General features: G+C 38.9%; 1 protein-coding gene across 3 annotated transcripts in view; it reads right to left on the reverse strand.

Moving 5' to 3' along the window:
- Positions 1-20,789, reverse strand: part of LOC128656401 (mucin-3A-like) — a 116,533-nt gene that overhangs the window by 19,153 nt on the left and 76,591 nt on the right. For all 3 annotated transcript variants that reach the window (XM_053710283.1, XM_053710282.1, XM_053710281.1), the window contains exon 4: positions 14,880-15,077. In XM_053710283.1, the coding sequence (XP_053566258.1) occupies positions 14,880-15,077 (198 nt within the window). The remainder of the gene's footprint in view (positions 1-14,879; positions 15,078-20,789) is intronic.

Raw genomic sequence — 20,789 nt, forward strand, 5'->3', positions numbered from 1 at the left:
AGAGGTGACGTTTTTACCTCTTAGCAAATAGCCTGTTGGCTAAGAGGTGAAAATGTCACCTCTCAAGCAAAACAGCAATCTGCCGTGGGCTTCCTTAGCAGCTCGGAACGGCGATTGCTTGTAACAAATAAAGGAGCTATCTACATGAAGTATCTTATACTTCATGAATGAAAATCCCCTTTAATTGTTTCAATAGTCAATCCTAGCATTTCACAAACACTAGGATTGACTCACTTTAAGCGCTATTATTGTGAAGTGTCTAGCCATAAAGTGCTAGACCGTACCGCCGTGTGCTGAAGCACCTAGAAATCACCTATCATCTGTTGCATCAGTCACTACAGAGTTACAAACTGCCTCTAGAAGCAACATCACCTCAAGAACTGTGCATCAGGAGTTTCATTAAATGGTTTAACATAGCCGAGCAGCTGTATACAAAGCCTCACATCTACATGCGCAATGCCAAGCGTAGGCTGGAGTCATGTAAAGCTGTCACGTTTGCTCAGGTATATGTCTCTATTTACCTCTCCCCTCTTTTCTTACCTTATAAACAGAACACATCTTGTGTTCACATGGGCCATGTTACAGAGCCCATGCTGACACATATCTATTTAATTTCCTCCTTCCTTTCATTTAGCACATACACAGCTGCTAATTAGGAGCGCTTAAATGTTAGTTAACACTATTACTTAATGCTCAATGCCAGATCTTTTATCTTTTACTAGACATTATTTGCCTGCAGTTTTGTTTTTTTCTCCAGCAGAGGTCATCATTGTTTTAACCTTGTTTGTTTAATACACCTTCTTTCTTTAAAACACATACGGCTAGATTTGGAGTTTTGTCGGTAACGACCCGAAAAACTAACGCCCGCGTTTTACTGGCCGCACCATAAAAATAACTCTGGTATCGAGAGTCCACATAAAGGCTGCGTTAGGCTCCAAAAAAGGAGCGTAGAGCATTTTTAACGCAGCTTCAACTCTCGATACCAGAGTTGCTTACGGACGCGGCCAGCCTCAAAAACGTGCTCGTGCACGATTCTCCCATAGGAAACAATGGGGCTGTTTGAGCTGAAAAAAAACCTAACACCTGCAAAAAAGCCGCGTTCAGCTCCTAACGCAGCCCCATTGTTTGCTATGCAGTAACCCTTCCGACGTCTGCACTTAACACTCTAACATGTACCCCGAGTCTAAACACCCCTAACCTTACACTTATTAACCCCTAATCTGCCGCCCCCGCTATCGCTGACCCCTGCATATTATTTTTAACCCCTAATCTGCCGCTCCGTAAACCACCGCTACTTACATTATCCTTATGTACCCCTAATCTGCTGTCCCTAACACCGCCGACCCCTATATTATATTTATTAACCCCTAATCTGCCCCCCACAACGTCGCCTCCACCTGCCTACACTTATTAACCCCTAATCTGCCGACCGGACCGCACCGCTATTATAATAAAGTTATTAACCCCTAATCCGCCTCACTAACCCTATCATAAATAGTATTAACCCCTAATCTGCCCTCCCTAACATCGCCGACACCTAACTTCAAACATTAACCCCTAATCTGCCGACCGAATCTCGCCGCTATTCTAATAAATGTATTAACCCCTAAAGCTAAGTCTAACCCTAATACTAACACCCCCCTAAGTTAAATATAATTGAAATCTAACGAAATTAATTAACTCTTATTAAATAAATTATTCCTATTTAAAGCTAAATACTTACCTGTAAAATAAATCCTAATATAGCTACAATATAAATTATAATTATATTATAGCTATTTTAGGATTTATATTTATTTTACAGGTAACTTTGTATTTATTTTAACCAGGTACAATAGCTATTAAATAGTTAAGAACTATTTAATAGCTAAAATAGTTAAAATAATTACAAATTTACCTGTAAAAGAAATCCTAACCTAAGTTACAAATAAACCTAACACTAGACTATCAATAAATTAATTAAATAAACTACCTACAATTACCTACAATTAACCTAACACTACACTATCAATAAATTAATTAAATACAATTGCTACAAATAAATACAATTAAATAAACTAACTAAAGTACAAAAAATAAAAAAGAACTAAGTTACAAAAAATAAAAAAATATTTACAAACATAAGAAAAATATTACAACAATTTTAAACTAATTACACCTACTCTCAGCCCCCTAATAAAATAACAAAGCCCCCCAAAATAAAAAAATGCCCTACCCTATTCTAAATTACTACAGTTCAAAGCTCTTTTACCTTACCAGCCCTGAACAGGGCCCTTTGCGGGGCATGCCCCAAGAAGTTCAGCTCTTTTGCCTGTAAAAAAAAACATACAATACCCAAGCCCCCCAACATTACAACCCACCACCCACATACCCCTAATCTAACCCAAACCCCCCTTAAATAAACCTAACACTAAGCCCCTGAAGATCATCCTACCTTGTCTTCACCATACCAGGTTCACCGATCGGTCCAGAAGAGCTCCTCCGATGTCCTGATCCAAGCCCAAGCGTGGGGCTGAAGAGGTCCATGATCCGGCTGAAGTCTTCATCCAAGCGGGGCAGAAGAGTTCTTCCATCTGATTGAAGTCTTCATCCAAGCGGCATCCATCCGGAGCGAAGCGGCAGCATCCTGAAGACCTCCACCGCGGAACATCCATCCTGGCCGACGACTGAACGATGAATGACGGTTCCTTTAAATGACGTCATCCAAGATGGCGTCCCTCGAATTCTGATTGGCTGATAGGATTCTATCAGCCAATCGGAATTAAGGTAGGAATATTCTGATTGGCTGATGGAATCAGCCAATCAGAATCAAGTTCAATCCGATTGGCTGATCCAATCAGCCAATCAGATTGAGCTTGCATTCTATTGGCTGTTCCGATCAGCCAATAGAATGCAAGCTCAATCTGATTGGCTGATTGGATCAGCCAATCCGATTGAACTTGATTCTGATTGGCTGATTCCATCAGCCAATCAGAATATTCCTACCTTAATTCCGATTGGCTGATAGAATCCTATCAGCCAATCGGAATTCGAGGGACGCCATCTTGGATGACGTCCCTTAAAGGAACCGTCATTCTGCAGTTGGACGTCGCCGGAAGAAGATGGGTCCGCGGTGGAGGTCTTCAGGATGGAGCCGGTCGTCATCGGATGAAGATAGAAGATGCCGCTTGGATCAAGATGGTTGCCGGTCCGGATCGCCTCTTCTTCCCGGATAGGATGAAGACTTTGGAGCCTCTTCTGGACCTCTTCAGGCACCGGATGATGGATCGCCAACCCCCGCTTGGGTTGGATGAAGATTTTGGAGCCAGGACGGATCGGTGATACCTGGTGAGGTGAAGACAAGGTAGGATGATCTTCAGGGGCTTAGTGTTAGGTTTATTTAAGGGGGGTTTGGGTTAGATTAGGGGTATGTGGGTGGTGGGTTGTAATGTTGGGGGGGGGTATTGTATGTTTTTTTTTTACAGGCAAAAGAGCTGAACTTCTTGGGGCATGCCCCGCAAAGGGCCCTGTTCAGGGCTGGTAAGGTAAAAGAGCTTTTAACTTTAGTAATTTAGAATAGGGTAGGGCATTTTTTATTTTGGGGGGCTTTGTTGTTTTATTAGGGGGCTTAGAGTAGGTGTAATTAGTTTAAAATTGTTGTAATATTTTTCTTATGTTTGTAGATATTTTTTTATTTTTTGTAACTTAGTTCTTTTTTATTTTTTGTACTTTAGCAAGTTTATTTAATTGTATTTATTTGTAGGAATTGTATTTAATTAATTTATTGATAGTATAGTGTTAGTTTTAATTGTAACTTAGTTTAGGATTTCTTTTACAGGTAAATTTGTAATTATTTTAACTATTTTAGCTATTAAATAGTTCTTAACTATTTAATAGCTATTGTACCTGGTTAAAATAAATACAAAGTTACCTGTAAAATAAATATAAATCCTAAAATAGCTATAATATAAATATAATTTATATTGTAGCTATATTAGGATTTATTTTACAGGTAAGTATTTAGCTTTAAATAGGAATAATTTATTTAATAAGAGTTAATTTATTTCGTTAGATTTAAATTATATTTAAGTTAGGGGGGTGTTAGTGTTAGGGTTAGACTTAGCTTTAGGGGTTAATACATTTATTAGAATAGCGGTGAGCTCCGGTCGGCAGATTAGGGGTTAATAATTGAAGTTAGGTGTCGGCGATGTTAGGGAGGGCAGATTAGGGGTTAATACTATTTATTATAGGGTTAGTGAGGCGGATTAGGGGTTAATAACTATATTATAGTAGCGCTCAGGTCCGCTCGGCAGATTAGGGGTTAATAAGTGTAGGCAGGTGGAGGCGACGTTGTGGGGGGCAGATTAGGGGTTAATAAATATAATATAGGGGTCGGCGGTGTTAGGGGCAGCAGATTAAGGGTACATAGGGATAATGTAGCTGGCGGCGGCGGGCGGTCGGCAGATTAGGGGTTAAAAAAATTTAATCGAGTGGCGGCGATGTGGGGGGACCTCGGTTTAGGGGTACATAGGTAGTTTATGGGTGTTAGTGTACTTTAGAGTACAGTAGTTAAGAGCTTTAAGAACCGGCGTTAGCCCAGAAAGCTCTTAACTACTGACTTTTTTCCTGCGGCTGGAGTTTTGTCGTTAGATGTCTAACGCTCACTTCAGAAACGACTCTAAATACCGGAGTTAGGAAGATCCCATTGAAAAGATAGGATACGCAATTGACGTAAGGGGATCTGCGGTATGGAAAAGTCGCGGCTGAAAAGTGAGCGTTAGACACTATTTTGAGTGACTCTAAATACCGGCGGTAGCCTAAAACCAGCGTTAGGAGCCTCTAACGCTGGTTTTCACGGCTACCGCCAAACTCCAAATCTAGGTCATAGAATATTTGTATTTATATAATTTTATTTATAAAGGGATATGAAACCCTTTTTTTTTTTACTTTCAGGATTCCGATAGAGCATGCAAATTTAAGCAACTTTCAAATTGACTTCTATTATAAATTTTTCATCGTTCTCGTGGTATCTTTATTTGAAAAGCAGGAATTTAAGCAGAACACATCTTGTGTTCACATGGACCATGTTAAAGAGCCCATGCTGACATATATCTATTTAATTTCCTCCTTCCTTTCATTTAGCACATACACAGCTGCTAATTAGGAGCGCTTAACTGTTAGTTAACCCCATACCCCCCAACTGTCCCGATTTTCGCGGGACAGTCCCGATTTTAGGGGTCTGTCCCCCTGTCCTGGGTTGCTAGCCATCTGTCCCGACTTGCCCCATGCATTAAAAAAAAAAAAAAATATATATATATATATATATATATATTTTTTATTTTTTTTTTAAATTCCATTGGGCCCATACTCAGAAGCTGCTGGCTTTGCTCTCACAGGGTTAGATACCGGTTAGATTCCCTGTGGAAAAGGAATGGTGTGTGGGTTAAGCAGGAGTAAGAAGGCTGTATACACTCTGACCACGGGTAATGGTGACCTCTCTAACCGACCTCTGGTAGTGATGATATGCTATGTAGTGTGTGTGTATCTGCATGTATAAATGTATGCTATGTAGTGTGTGTGCATTGGCATGTATAAGTGTATGCTATGTAGTGTGTGTGCATTGGCATGTATAAGTGTATGCTATGTAGTGTGTGTGCATTGGCATGTATAAGTGTATGCTATGTAGTTTGTGTGTATCTGCATGTGTAAGTGTATGCTATGTAGTGTGTGTGTGTATCTGCATGCATAAGTGTATGCAATGTAGTGTGTGCGTATCTGTATGTATAAGTGTGTGTGTGTTTGTGTGTATCTGCACATGGGCCATGTTAAAGAGCCCATGCTGACACATATCTATTTAATTTCCTCCTTCCTTTCATTTAGCACATACACAGCTGCTAATTAGGAGCGCTTAACTGTTAGTTAACACCATACCCCCAACTGTCCCGATTTTTGGCGGGACAGTCCTGATTTTAGGGGTCTGCCCCCCTGTCCTGGGTTGCTAGCCAGTGTGTGTGTATCTGCATGTATAAGTGTATGCTATGTAGTGTGTGTGCATTGGCATGTATAAGTGTATGCTATGTAAAAAAACTGTCCCGATTTTAGGGGTCTGTCCACCTGTCCTGGGTTGCTAGCCAGTGTGTGTGTATCTGCATGTATAAGTGTATGCTATGTAGTGTGTGTGCATTGGCATGTATAAGTGTATGCTATGTAGTTTGTGTGTATCTGCATGTGTAAGTGTATGCTATGTAGTGTGTGTGTGTATCTGCATGTATAAGTGTATGCAATGTAGTGTGTGCGTATCTGTAAGTATAAGTGTGTGTGTTTGTGTGTGTGTATCTGTATGTATAAGTGTGTGTGTTTGTGTGTATCTGCATGTATAAGTGTATGCTATGTAGTGTGTGTGTGTATCTGCATGTATAAGTGTATGCTATGTAGTGTGTGTATCTGCATGTGTAAGTGTATGCTATGTAGTGTGTGTGTATCTGCATGTATAAGTGTATGGTATGTAGTGTGTGTGTGTATCTGCATGTATAAGTGTATGCTGTGTAGTGTGTGCGTATCTGTATGTATAAGTGTATGCTATGTAGTGTGTGTGTATCTGCATGTGTAAGTGTATGCTATGTAGTGTGTGTGTATCTGCATGTATAAGTGTATGCTATGTAGTGTGTGTGTGTATCTGCATGTGTAAGTGTATGCTATGTGGTGTGTGTGTATCTGCATGTGTAAGCGTATGCTATGTAGTGTGCTACTGTGGATTTTTGCTGACTTTAAAGACCAGAATCTAGAATATGAATGGGGAATGCAGAGAGCAGTTTTAAAGAATTTATTATTAAATGTCCAATTAAGATAAAAATATTTAGCAATGTCTTTGCAAAGGCTAATTAAATACATAGCTCACATAGCCATACCACCATACCAGTGGTTTGAGCTTGTGTTTGATTTGCTGCCTAAGTGTATTAAAATATATGACTTTATTTAGAATTTTATTTATATTACTTTAATCTTATGATTTTTAAGCCCCGCCCACCACATTTCAAATTTGTTGCCAAGGGGGGGGGGGGGGGTGTCGCTCATTTGAATTTTGAAATGTTGGGAGGTATGGTTAACACTATTACTTAATGCTCAATGCCAGATCTTTTATCTTTCACTAGACATTATTTGCCTGCAGTTTTGTTTTTTTTCTCTAGCAGAGGCCATAATTGTTTTAACCTTGTTTGTTTAATACACCTTTTTTCCTCAAAACACATACACCTAGATTTAGAGTTTGGCGTTAGCCGTCGTGAAAAGCAGCGTTAAGGGGTCCTAACGCTGCTTTTTACCGCCAGGAAAGGGTTTAACGCTCACTTCCTCACCGCGACTCCAGGCTACCGCAGATCCCCTTACGCCAATTGCGTATTCTATCTTTTCAATGGGATCGGCCTAACGCCAGTATTTGGAGTCTTGGGAGAAGTGAGCGGTAGACCCTCTACCGACAAGACTCCTACCGACAAAAAAAGTCAGTAGTTAAGAGCTTTATGGGCTAACGCGTGAATATAAAGCTCTTAACTACTGCGCTACAAAGTACACTAACACCCATAAACTACCTATGTACCCCTAAACCAAGGCCCCCCCACATCGCCGCCACTATAATACATTTTTTTAACCCCTAATCTGCCGACCACCTACATTATACCTATAAACCCCTAATCTGCTGCCCCTAACACCGCCGACCCCTATATTATATTTATTACCCCCTAATCTGCGCCCCCAACGTCGCCGCTACCTAACTACACCTATTAACCCCTAATCTGCCGACCGGACCTCGCCGCCACTATAATAAATGTATTAACCCCGAATCCGCCGCACCCCCGCCTCGCAAACACTATAATAAATAGTATTAACCCCTAATCTGCCCTCCCTAACATCGCCGCCACCTACCTACAATTATTAACCCCTAATCTCCCGCCCGCACCCTCGCCGCTACTATAATAAAGTTATTAACCCCTAAACCTAACTCTAACCCTAACACCCCCCTAACATAAATATAATTTAAAATAAACAAAATAATATTCCTAAAATTAACTAAATTAATCATATTTAAAACTAAATACTTACCTATCAAATAAACCCTAATATAGCTACAATATAACTAATAATTACATTGTAGCTATTTTAGGATTTATATTTATTTTACAGGCAACTTTGTATTTATTTTAACTAGGTACAATAGCTATTAAATAGTTAATAACTATTTAATAGCTACCTAGTTAAAATAAGTACAAAATTACCTGTAAAATAAATCCTAATCTAAGTTACAAATATACCTAACACTACACTATCATTAAATTAATTAAATAAATTACCTACAATTAGCTAAATTAAAATACAATAAAATAAACTATTCTATAATACAAAAAAAACCTAAATTACAAAAAATAAAAAAGAATTACAAGAAGTTTAAACAAATTACACCTAATCTAAGCCCCCTAATAAAATAAAAAATCCCCCCAAAATAAAAAATGCCCTACTCTATTCTGAACTACCAAAGTAATCAGCTCTATTACCAGCCCTTTAAAGGGCTTTTTGCGGGGCATTGCCCCAAAGTAATCAGCTCTTTTACCTGAAAATAAAAATACAATACCCCCAACATTACAACCCACCACCCACATACCCCTACTCTAACCCACCCAAACCCCCCTTAAAAAAAAACTATCGCTAACCCCCTGAAGATCATCCTACCTTGAGTCATCTTCACCCAGCCGGGCCGAATTGTTCATCCAAGGTGCGCAGAGGAGGTCCTTGATCCGGTAGAAGTCTTCATCCAAGCGGGGCAAGAAGAGGTCATCCATCCGGGAGAAGTGTTCATCCAGGCAGCGTCTTCAATTTTCATCCATCCGGAGCGGAGCGGAGCCATCTTCAAAGGAGCCGACGCAGAGCCATCCTCTTCAACCGACGACTTCCCGACGAATAAAGGTTCCTTTAAGGGACGTCATCCAAGATGTCATCCCTTCAATTCCGATTGGCTGATAGAATTCTATCAGACAATCGGAATTAAGGTAGAAAAAATCTGATTGGCTGATGCAATCAGCCAATCAGATTGAGGTTCAATCCGATTGGCTGATCCAATCAGCCAATCGTATTGAACTCGCATTATATTGGCTGTTCCGATCAGGCAATAGAATGCGAGTTCAATACGATTGGTTGATTGGATCAGCCAATCGGATTGAACTTCAGCCAATCAGATTTTTTCTACCTTAATTCCGATTGGCTGATAGAATTCTATCAGCCAATCGGAATTGAAGGGACGCCATGTTGGATGACGTCCCTTAAAGGAACCTTCATTCGTCGGGAAGCCGTCGGTTGAAGAGGATGGCTCCACGTCGGCTCCTTTGAAGATGGCTCCTCTGCGCACCTTGGATGAAGAATTCGGCTCGGCTGTGTGAAGACGACTCAAGTTAGGATGATCTTCAAGGGGTTAGCGATAGTTTTTTTTTAAGGGGGGTTTGGGTGGGTTAGAGTAGGGGTATGTGGGTGGTGGGTTGTAATGTTGGGGGGGTATTGTATTTTTATTTTCAGGTAAAAGAGCTGATTACTTTGGGGCAATGCCCCGCAAAAAGCCCTTTTAAGGGCTGGTAATAGAGCTGATTACTTTGGTAGTTTAGAATAGGGTAGGGCATTTTTTTATTTTGGGGGGATTTTTTATTTTATTAGGGGGCTTAGATTAGGTGTAAATAGTTTAAACTTCTTGTAATTCTTTTTTATTTTTTTAATTTAGGGTTTGTTTTTTTTGTATTATATAATAGTTTATTTTATTGTATTTTAATTTAGCTAATTGTGTAGGTAATTTATTTAATTAATTTAATGATAGTGTAGTGTTAGGTGTATTTGTAACTTAGATAAGGATTTATTTTACAGGTAATTTTGGACTTATTTTAACTAGGTAGCTATTAAATAGTTATTAACTATTTAATAGCTAGTGTACCTAGTTAAAATAAATACAAAGTTGCCTGTAAAATAAATATAAATCCTAAAATAGCTACAATTTAATTATTAGTTATATTGTAGCTATATTAGGGTTTATTTGATAGGTAAGTATTTAGTTATAAATAGGATTAATTTAGTTAATTTTAGGAATATTATTTCGTTTATTTTAAATTATATTTATGTTAGGGGGGTGTTAGGGTTAGAGTTAGGTTTAGGGGTTAATAACTTTATTATAGTAGCGACGACGGTGCGGGTGGGAAATTATGGGTTAATAATTGTAGGTAGGTTTGCGGCGATGTTAGGGAGGGCAGATTAGGGGTTAATAATATTTATTATAGTGTTTCCGAGGCGGGAGTGCAGAGGTTTAGGGGTTAATACATTTATTATAGTGGCGGCGAGGTCCGGTCGGCAGTTAGGTAGCGGCGACGTTGGGGGGGGGCAGATTAGGGGGTAATAAATATAATATAAGGATCGGCGGTGTTAGGGGCAGCAGATTAGGGGTTCATAGCGATAATGTAGGTGGCGGCGGTGTCCGGAGCAGCAGATTAGGGGTTAATAATATAATGCAGGTGTCAGCGATAGTGGGGGCGGCAGATTAGGGGTTAATAAGTGTAAGGTTAGGGGTGTTTAGACTCGGTGTTCATGTTAGGGTGTTAGGTGTAGACTTAGAGAGCGTTTCCCCATAGTAAACAATGGGGCTGCGTTAGGAGCTGAACACTGCTTTTTTGCAGGTGTTAGGTTTTTTTTCAGCCCAAACTGCCCCATTGTTTCCTATGGGGATATCGCGCACGAGCACGTTTTTCCAGCTTACCGGTACCATAAGCAACGCTGGTATTGAGGGTTGAAGTGGAGCTAAATTAGGCTCAACGCACCCTTTTCTGAGCCTAACGCAGCCCCTCAGACAACTCTAAAAACCAGCGTTGTCTTAAAGGGACACTGTACCCAAATTTTTTCTTTTGTAATTCAGAAAGAGCATGCAATTTTAAGCAACTTTCTAATTTACTCCTATTATTAATTTTTCTTCGTTCTCTTGCTATCATTATTTGAAAAAGAAGGCATCTAAACTTTTTTTTGGTTTCAGTACTCTGGACAGCACTTTTTTATTGGTGGATGAATTTATCCTCCACTCAGCAAGGACAACCCAGGTTGTTCACCAAAAATGGTCCGGAATCTAAACTTACATTCTTGCATTTCAAATTAAGATACAAAGAGAATGAAGAAAATTTGATAATAGGAGTAAATTAGAAAGTTGCTTAAAATTTCATGCTCAATCTGAATCATGAAAGAAAAATTTGGGGTACAGTGTCCCTTTAAGGGTGCGATGGGAAAAAAAGCAGCGTTAGCTACGCGGGTCTTTACCGACAAAACTCTAAATCTAGGTGATAGAATATTTGTATTTATATAATTTTATTTATAAAGGTATATGAAACCCATATTTTTTTCTTTCAGAATTCAGATAGAGCATGCAAAGTACCTTATACTTCATGAATGAAAATCCCCTTTAATTGTTTCAATAGTCAATCCTAGCATTTCACAAACACTAGGATTGACTCACTTTAAGCGCTATTATTGTGAAGTGTCTAGCCATAAAGTGCTAGACCGTACCGCCGTGTGCTGAAGCACCTAGAAATCACCTATCATCTGTTGCATCAGTCACTACAGAGTTACAAACTGCCTCTAGAAGCAACATCACCTCAAGAACTGTGCATCAGGAGTTTCATGAAATGGTTTAACATAGCCGAGCAGCTGTATACAAAGCCTCACATCTACATGCGCAATGCCAAGCGTAGGCTGGAGTCATGTAAAGCTGTCACGTTTACTCAGGTATATGTCTCTATTTACCTCTCCCCTCTTTTCTTACCTTATAAACAGAACACATCTTGTGTTCACTGGGCCATGTTACAGAGCCCATGCTGACACATATCTATTTAATTTCCTCCTTCCTTTCATTTAGCACATACACAGCTGCTAATTAGGAGCGCTTAAATGTTAGTTAACACTATTACTTAATGCTCAATGCCAGATCTTTTATCTTTTACTAGACATTATTTGCCTGCAGTTTTGTTTTTTTCTCCAGCAGAGGTCATCATTGTTTTAACCTTGTTTGTTTAATACACCTTCTTTCCTCAAAACACATAGAATATTTGTAGTTATATAATTTTATTTATAAAGGGATATGAAACCCATATTTTTTTTTTCTTTCAGGATTCAGATAGATCATGCAAATTTAAGCAACTTTCAAATTGACTTCTATTATAAATTTTTCATCGTTCTCGTGGTATCTTTATTTGAAAAGCAGGAATTTAAGCATAGGAGCCTGCCCATTTTTGGTTCAGCACCTGGGTAGCGCTCGCTGATTGTTGGCTAAATGTAAACTCATAAATAAATAATAATAAAAAAAAAGGCATTAAAAATAAACACCCAGATTACAAGTTTTGCATTCAGGTTTTAACACTGAAAAAATGGTCATTTCAGCGTAAAAACCAGAACGCAGCCATTACGAGTCTTGTCGGTATAGCTATACCGCAATCATTTTACCCTGTGACGCAACATCAGTCCCGCACTCAAAAACATGACGTTTTTTGCGTGGGATTTCAATAGTGCTGCCATTACAAGTTTTGAGGTGAGGCTAAAAAGCTTACGTTACAACCTATACCGACACGATCCGTTCTACAATCTGAGACCAGTAGATATGAGTTATGCGCCACAAAACTGTTACACAAAACTCGTAAATAAAGTGTTACAAAGTACACTAACATACATAAACACCCTACACCTGCACACTTTAACCCCTAAAAACTGCTTTGTACATTTTTTTCTAACAAAAATGCTACAATTTTATTCCTTTTCTTTTTTTTTTTTCTTTTTTTTTTTTTTTAAAAAAAGGGACCTTACACTTTATTTTAAGGGCGATTGGGGGATATTTTAAGAATTAACCAGAGATCTAATCTCTGACTAATTTTCGGAGTGCTAATTGCTACTTGCGAGCAAATTTGCCCACGCAATAAATTAGCCCTCCACTTGTAGCCTTATGTATTTTAAAGCCCATGCAAGCACTGATATGTATAATCACCAATGTATTCTTACAATTAACAACTTTCTAAAAAAAAAAGAAACATTTATTACATACTACCATCTTAGTTTATCCAACATTTATCACAGAGAACTGAGTGCAAACATAATATGTTGATTGTTAATGGTGTTACATATTTATCTTAGACTACAAGAACTTTGGGAGGGCAAGCTAATTAAAGGTCTACTAAACTCATGGTTTTGCACAGCACATACATGCAGAATTATTAGGCAAATGAGTATTTTGACCACATCATCCTCTTTATGCATGTTGTCTTACTTACTATACAAGCTGTATAGGCTCGAAAGCCTACTTCCAATTAAGCATATTAGGTGATGTGCATCTCTGTAATGAGAAGGGGTGTGGTCTAATGACATCAACACCCTATATCAGGTGTGCATAATTATTAGGCAACTTCCTTTCCTTTGGCAAAATGGGTCAAAAGAAGGACTTGACAGGCTCAGAAAAGTCAAAAATAGTAAGATATCTTGCAGAGGGATGCAGCACTCTTAAAATTGCAAAGCTTCTGAAGCGTGATCATCGAACAATCAAGCGCTTCATTCAAAATAGTCAACAGGGTCGCAAGAAGCGTGTGGAAAAACCAAGGCGCAAAATAACTGCCCATGAACTGAGAAAAGTCAAGCGTGCAGCTGCCAAGATGCCACTTGCCACCAGTTTGGCCATATTTCAGAGCTGCAACATCACTGGAGTGCCCAAAAGCACAAGGTGTGCAATACTCAGAGACATGGCCAAGGTAAGAAAGGCTGAAAGACGACCACCACTGAACAAGACACACAAGCTGAAACGTCAAGACTGGGCCAAGAAATATCTCAAGACTGATTTTTCTAAGGTTTTATGGACTGATGAAATGAGAGTGAGTCTTGATGGGCCAGATGGATGGGCCCGTGGCTGGATTGGTAAAGGGCAGAGAGCTCCAGTCCGACTCAGACGCCAGCAAGGTGGAGGTGGAGTACTGGTTTGGGCTGGTATCATCAAAGATGAGCTTGTGGGGCCTTTTCGGGTTGAGGATGGAGTCAAGCTCAACTCCCAGTCCTACTGCCAGTTTCTGGAAGACACCTTCTTCAAGCAGTGGTACAGGAAGAAGTCTGCATCCTTCAAGAAAAACATGATTTTCATGCAGGACAATGCTCCATCACACGCGTCCAAGTACTCCACAGCGTGGCTGGCAAGAAAGGGTATAAAAGAAGAAAATCTAATGACATGGCCTCCTTGTTCACCTGATCTGAACCCCATTGAGAACCTGTGGTCCATCATCAAATGTGAGATTTACAAGGAGGGAAAACAGTACACCTCTCTGAACAGTGTCTGGGAGGCTGTGGTTGCTGCTGCACGCAATGTTGATGGTGAACAGATCAAAACACTGACAGAATCCATGGATGGCAGGCTTTTGAGTGTCCTTGCAAAGAAAGGTGGCTATATTGGTCACTGATTTGTTTTTGTTTTGTTTTTGAATGTCAGAAATGTATATTTGTGAATGTTGAGATGTTATATTGGTTTCACTGGTAAAAATAAATAATTGAAATGGGTATATATTTGTTTTTTTGTTAAGTTGCCTAATAATTATGCACAGTAATAGTCACCTGCACACACAGATATCCCCCTAAAATAGCTATAACTAAAAACAAACTAAAAACTACTTCCAAAACTATTCAGCTTTGATATTAATGAGTTTTTTGGGTTCATTGAGAAGATGGTTGTTGTTCAATAATAAAATTATTCCTCAAAAATACAACTTGCCTAATAATTCTGCACTCCCTGTATGTAAAGCAATATGTGTATAATATAGTGACCACTACAGCTATAGGACAAGTGAAGGTAAAGGGTTCATTAGTCACTACTATACCTGTGGTACTGTAAGATAGTTGAGATGGATATGGAATCTGAGTGGCATTAATGACTGAAGTCAGTGCTGGTCTGGTGGTGGTGCGACTGGTGGCTAGTGGTGTGGAACTCGCCACTCTAGTTGTCACCTGTAGTACATCTCCTGGATTGTTCTGGATACTCATCATCTCATCTGCAGCCACTTTTTGCACATTGTATGCTAATAGGAATAATGAGAAATGCACTGTAATATAGTAATGTTCAGAGTGATGCTTTTGCCAGAACTGCACATTTTCCAGTTTTACCTACGTTTCAGAAAACAAGGGGGAGCAAAAACAAAAGAGAACAGTCTAACACCATAAAAAATAAGCTGAGGTTAGTAGTGGGTATCTTATTCATTCACATGTTACAGAAGTGTCATAGGGACGTCACTTCACTCTATTTTTCCACCTGTTTTTTCTTCACCAATGTTGTCACATCACAGAAAAAACAAACAAAAAAGAACATAGAGTAACACAGAGCCAAACTACTTCCCATTAAAATGAATGAATAACGATCTCAGGGAACCAGAAGTTTAAATAGCCAAAATCATTTATTCATAGCACATTAATGTGAAGTGCTTTGCATGTGTGTTTACTAGGTTTAACAACTCAAAATCATTTAGGGACTTTACACATATTTCAATCCAAAGCCCATATCTAGCAGCTTTTCACACACTTTTAGTATTTATCTCATTTAACAGCATTGATCTCATGAAACCCGACGTAGACCTGTTTCAAGCAACATCTTGGTTGTTTGCATAGCTTTTTTTTCAGCATGAAAGTTTTTGAGCATGTTCAGTTCATCTGTTAATAATTGGTTATAAATGCAGTATGTATAATGTCTGCTTAATGTGTTTGAGTGCACTTAAAAAAACAGTTTACAACATGTATAAATAACGATTTTTAAGTAATTTCTTATTTACATTTTTCAACACCCAAAGACTTTTTATCATTCTGATGTTAGAATGAGCAATTAATTTATATTTTTATCAAATCAAGAAATTATTATATTTATAATAATGTGGTCTGAGCATACACTATATGGCCAAAAGTATAAAGAAACCACTAATATACTAAGGTACTTCAGCCTTACCCATTGCTATCCATACAATCCAGTACAAAGCCATGAAATCTCCGTAGACAAATGTTGGCAGTGCAACGGGTGGTATTGAAGAGCTCAGTGACTTTAAATGTGGCACAAGTAATTTTGTGAATTTTCTGCCCTACTAGCTCTGCCCCGGTTAATATTAAAGTGAAAGTCAATCCTAGCATTTTTTTGAAACACTAGGATTGACTATTGAGACAACTAAAGGGGACTTTCATTCATGAAGTTTAGGATACTTCATGTAGAAAGCTCCTTTATTTGTTTCAACCGATCACCATTCTGAGCTGATAATGAAGCCCACGTCAAAAACATTTTTGCTAAGAGGTGACGTTTTTACCTCTTAGTAAATAGCCTGTTGGCTAAGAGGTGAAAATGTCACCTCTCAAGCAAAACAGCAATCTGCCATGGGCTTCCTTAGCAGCTCGGAACGGCGATTTGTTGTAACAAATAAAGGAGCTTTCTACATGAAGTATCTTATAGGATTGACTCACTTTAAGCGCTATTATTGTGAAGTGTCTAGCCATAAAGTGCTAGACCGTACCGCCGTGTGCTGAAGCACCTAGAAATCACCTATCATCTGTTGCATCAGTCACTACAGAGTTACAAACTGCCTCTAGAAGCAACATCACCTCAAGAACTGTGCATCAGGAGTTTCATGAAATGGTTTAACACAGCCGAGCAGCTGTATACAAAGCCTCACATCTACATGCGCAATGCCAAGCGTAGGCTGGAGTCATGTAAAGCTGTCACGTTTGCTCAGGTATATGTCTCTATTTACCTCTCCCCTCTTTTCTTACCTTATAAACAGAACACATCTTGTGTTCACATGGGCCATGTTACAGAGCCCATGCTGACACATATCTATTTAATTTCCTCCTTCCTTTCATTTAGCACATACACAGCTGCTAATTAGGAGCGCTTAAATGTTAGTTAACACTATTACTTAATGCTCAATGCCAGATCTTTTATCTTTTACTAGACATTATTTGCCTGCAGTTTTGTTTTTTTTCTCCAGCAGAGGTCATCATTGTTTTAACCTTGTTTGTTTAATACACCTTCTTTCTTCAAAACACATAGAATATTTGTATTTAAATCATTTTATTTATAAAGGGATATGAAACCCATTTTTTTTCTTTCAGGATTCAGATAGAGCATGCAAATAGCTGATTTGAATAGCCAATAGAATTTCAATAGCTCTCATCCTATTGGCTAATTTGAACAGCCAATAGGATTTCAGTAGCTCTTATCCTATTAGCTGATTTGAATTTCAAAAATCAAATCAGCCAATAGGAATGCAAGGGACGCCATTTTGAAAAGGCTCCCATGTATTGAAGATTCAGCGTATGGCAGTGACCATATGAAGAGGATGCTCTGCGCTAGATGTCTTCAGGATGGACCAGCTCTGCGGCTCTGGGATGAAGATAGAAGAAGCCGCCTGGATGAAGATAGAAGACGCTGCCTGGATGGATGAAGACCTTGCTGCTTGGATGAAGACTTCTTGCCGCCTGGATGTCCGGACTTCAGAAACTGGGTGGCTTTATTTTTTAGATTAGGGTTTGGCCGTTCTTAAAAGAGCCAAATGCCCTTTTCAGGGCAATAAAAAGAGCTGAATGCCCTTTTAAGGGCAATGCCCATACAAATGCCCTTTTCAAGGCAATGGGTAACTTAGGTTTTTTGTTAGAGTTAGGTTTTTTTATTTTGGGGGGTTGGTTGGGTGGTGGGTTTTACTGTTGGGGGGTCTTTGTATTTTTGTTAAGGTAAAAGAGCTGGTTTCTTTAGGGCAATGCCCTACAAAAGGCCCTTTTAAGGGCTATTGGTAGTTTATTGTAGGCTAGGGTTTTTTTTTATTTTGGGCGGGCTTTTATAGATTAGGTGTAATTGGTTTTATTTTGGATAATTTCGTTTGTTATTTTTTATAATTTAGTGTTTGTTATTTTTACATAGAAACATAGAATTTGACGGTAGATAAAAGCCAAAAAGGCCCATCAAGTCTACCCATATTACATGTTACTCTGTCCTTAGGATAGCCTTATGCATGTCCCAGGCATTTTTAAATTCCTTTACAGTCTTTTTGTTTACCACCTCAAATGGAAGTTTATTCCATGGGGCATATTTATCAAGCATGGAGCTTGATGCCCTGTGTTTCTAGCGAGCCTGCAGGCTCGCCAGAAACAGCAGTTATGAAGCAGCGGCCACAAAGACCGCTGCTTCATAACCTGTCCACCTGCTCAGAGCAGGCGGACAGACATCAACGGAAATCAACTCGATCGGGTTGATTGACACTCCCCTACTGGCGGCCTATTGGCCGCGAGTCTGAGGGGGCGGCGTTGCACCAGCAGCTCTTGTGAGCTGCTGGTGCAATGCTGAATACGGCGAGAGTATTGCTCGCCGTATTCAGCGAGGTCTGCCAGACCTTGATAAATATGCCCCCATGAATCCACCACCCTTTCTGTAAAAAAATGCTTCCTCAAATTTCTCCTTAATCTGCTACCCTGTAACTTTAGATTGTGACCCCTTGTTTTGGCATTTATTTTTTTGTGAAAAATGCTTTCAGCTTCTATTTTATTAAGTCCCTTTTTTTATAAGTTAGTATTATCTATTTTTTGTAATTAGTAGTGTTAGGTTTTTTTAATGTGTAATTTAATTTATTTAATTGATAGTTATTTTAATTTTAGTATAATAGTAATGTTAGTTTAATTTATAGTTTAAACTTAGGTTTTTTTTTATTTCCCAGGTAAGTTTTTATTTATTTTAAGATAGGGATCTTGTAATTTATTTTGAAGTTAGGGGGTTGTTAGGTTTAGGGGTTAATAGTTTAATTTAGTTTTTGCAATGTGGGGGCTGTCAGTTTAGGGGTTAATAGGTTTATTTAGTGGCAGTGATGTGGGAGACCAGAGGTGTAGGGGTTAATAACTTTATTTAGTGGCGGCAATGTCGGAGAGCAGCAGAATTGGGGTTAATATCTTTATTATAGTGTGGGCGATGTTGGGGTGCAGGGGAATAGGGGTTAATAACTTTTTATAGTAGAGTTGATATCGGGAGCGGCAGATTAGGGTTAATAAGTTTATTTCGGAGGCGGCGATGTCGGGAGCGGCAGAATAGGGGTTAATAAGTTTATGTAGGTGTCGGCGATGTCGGGGGCAGCAGATTAGGGGTGTTTAGACTTGGGGTTTATGTTAGGGTGTTAGGTTTAAACATAACTTTGTTTTCCCCTTAGACATCAATTGGGTTGCGTTACGGCGATCGCCATTCCACACTTCAGGTGTTAGGTTTTTTTCTAACACGCTCTCCCCATTGGTGTCTATGGTGAAAGCATGCACGAGCACATATTCTCAGCCCTTGGATTTTTGTGCAGTATGGAGCTCATCGCCACCATATCACAAGTACAAGGCGGCTTTTTAAAAACTTGTAATGGCAGCGCTATGGAGGGTGAAATAACACAACTTTTGTTGCTTTCGTTTCGCACCCTCTATAGCGCAAAACTTGTAATCTAGGTGAAAGTGACTTCTTCATAGATGTTTTTGGTTTAGACAGAGAGGGGGAAGTTCTAGTATGATTATTAAATTAATTAAAAACTCATAGTTTATTGTACTTTGCACATTAACAATCTCTTATGCTGGAGACTCAAATTTACTTGGTAATACTGACCAATCTATGCATAATCGTATGCAATCCAAGACTGACTTAATGACCCAAATGAACATTAAAATGAACAATTTAATGGCTTTCTTCCATCCTCAACAAGTCACTGCACCTAAGAAGTGCTAATCCAAAAGTAAACATTAAAATACATCTCCTTTTTAATCAAGCCTCTACTGTGCACCACTACACAGGGAATTCTACTGTGCAGTACCCGCTTATGAAACATCAACACAGAGTTGCTAAAACTGACCACCTGCAGCTTTCAGGCATTATTCTCTCTTCACATACAGATAGACATAGTTCAGTTTTCAGAGGGTTATTCCTCAGAGTTATCTAAAGCACACCTTAAAAGAAGGGCTATGGAAATTTTTCAGAATCCTGATGACTACCCTAATTCTTATTTCACTTATTTTTTTTTTATTTAATTTAATATCACAAATAAAAATATCAGATTTTTCCTCTTGGGCTTCAGATTTAGACAAATTTTAAACAAATGAAAAGAGCAAACAAAAAAGTCTTCAACTTTTTTTTTTTCCCTCAATACTCCTTGAAAGCCAATTTTCAAACCAGAGGACATCAGACACCCCAGGTTGACAGATTGGAACCCAACTGAAGAAAAGTACCTTGATTATTATATCTTACATCCTTTACCCAAGGGGGTATGCAGTAAACTAAAAGGCAGAATATCCCCATTCCCCTTAGGCAAGTAACTTTCCTATCACCATGGACATTGATCAAACTACTTAAAAAAATGTGGGTGTCCTGATAATTACTCAAAATCTGCCAGGATAAACTACTGGATGCTACTGGCCCAGTTACCAAAATTATTGAACTAGCAGAGGTAGCTATTAATTAATAATGAGTCAACCTTAGACCCTATTACCATCCGTGAGTGGATTCAACTCTCAATCTGCCTTTAAGGCAATGCTAATTGCCATTACTAATGAAAGAAGGAGATCTATCCTTAAAAGAATTGACCCACAATTGGCAGACCACCAAGCCATCCTTTGATACTACTGGCCTTCTTTTAATTTAATAATTATACTAGAACTTTCTCCACTCTGTCTAAACCAAAAACATCTATGTAGAACACACTTTATTTTGATCAACTTTTTGACAAGGCTGGTAAACCCTATGGATGGTT

Source organism: Bombina bombina, chromosome 4, assembly GCF_027579735.1.
Source record: "Bombina bombina isolate aBomBom1 chromosome 4, aBomBom1.pri, whole genome shotgun sequence".
Taxonomy (NCBI): domain Eukaryota; kingdom Metazoa; phylum Chordata; class Amphibia; order Anura; family Bombinatoridae; genus Bombina; species Bombina bombina.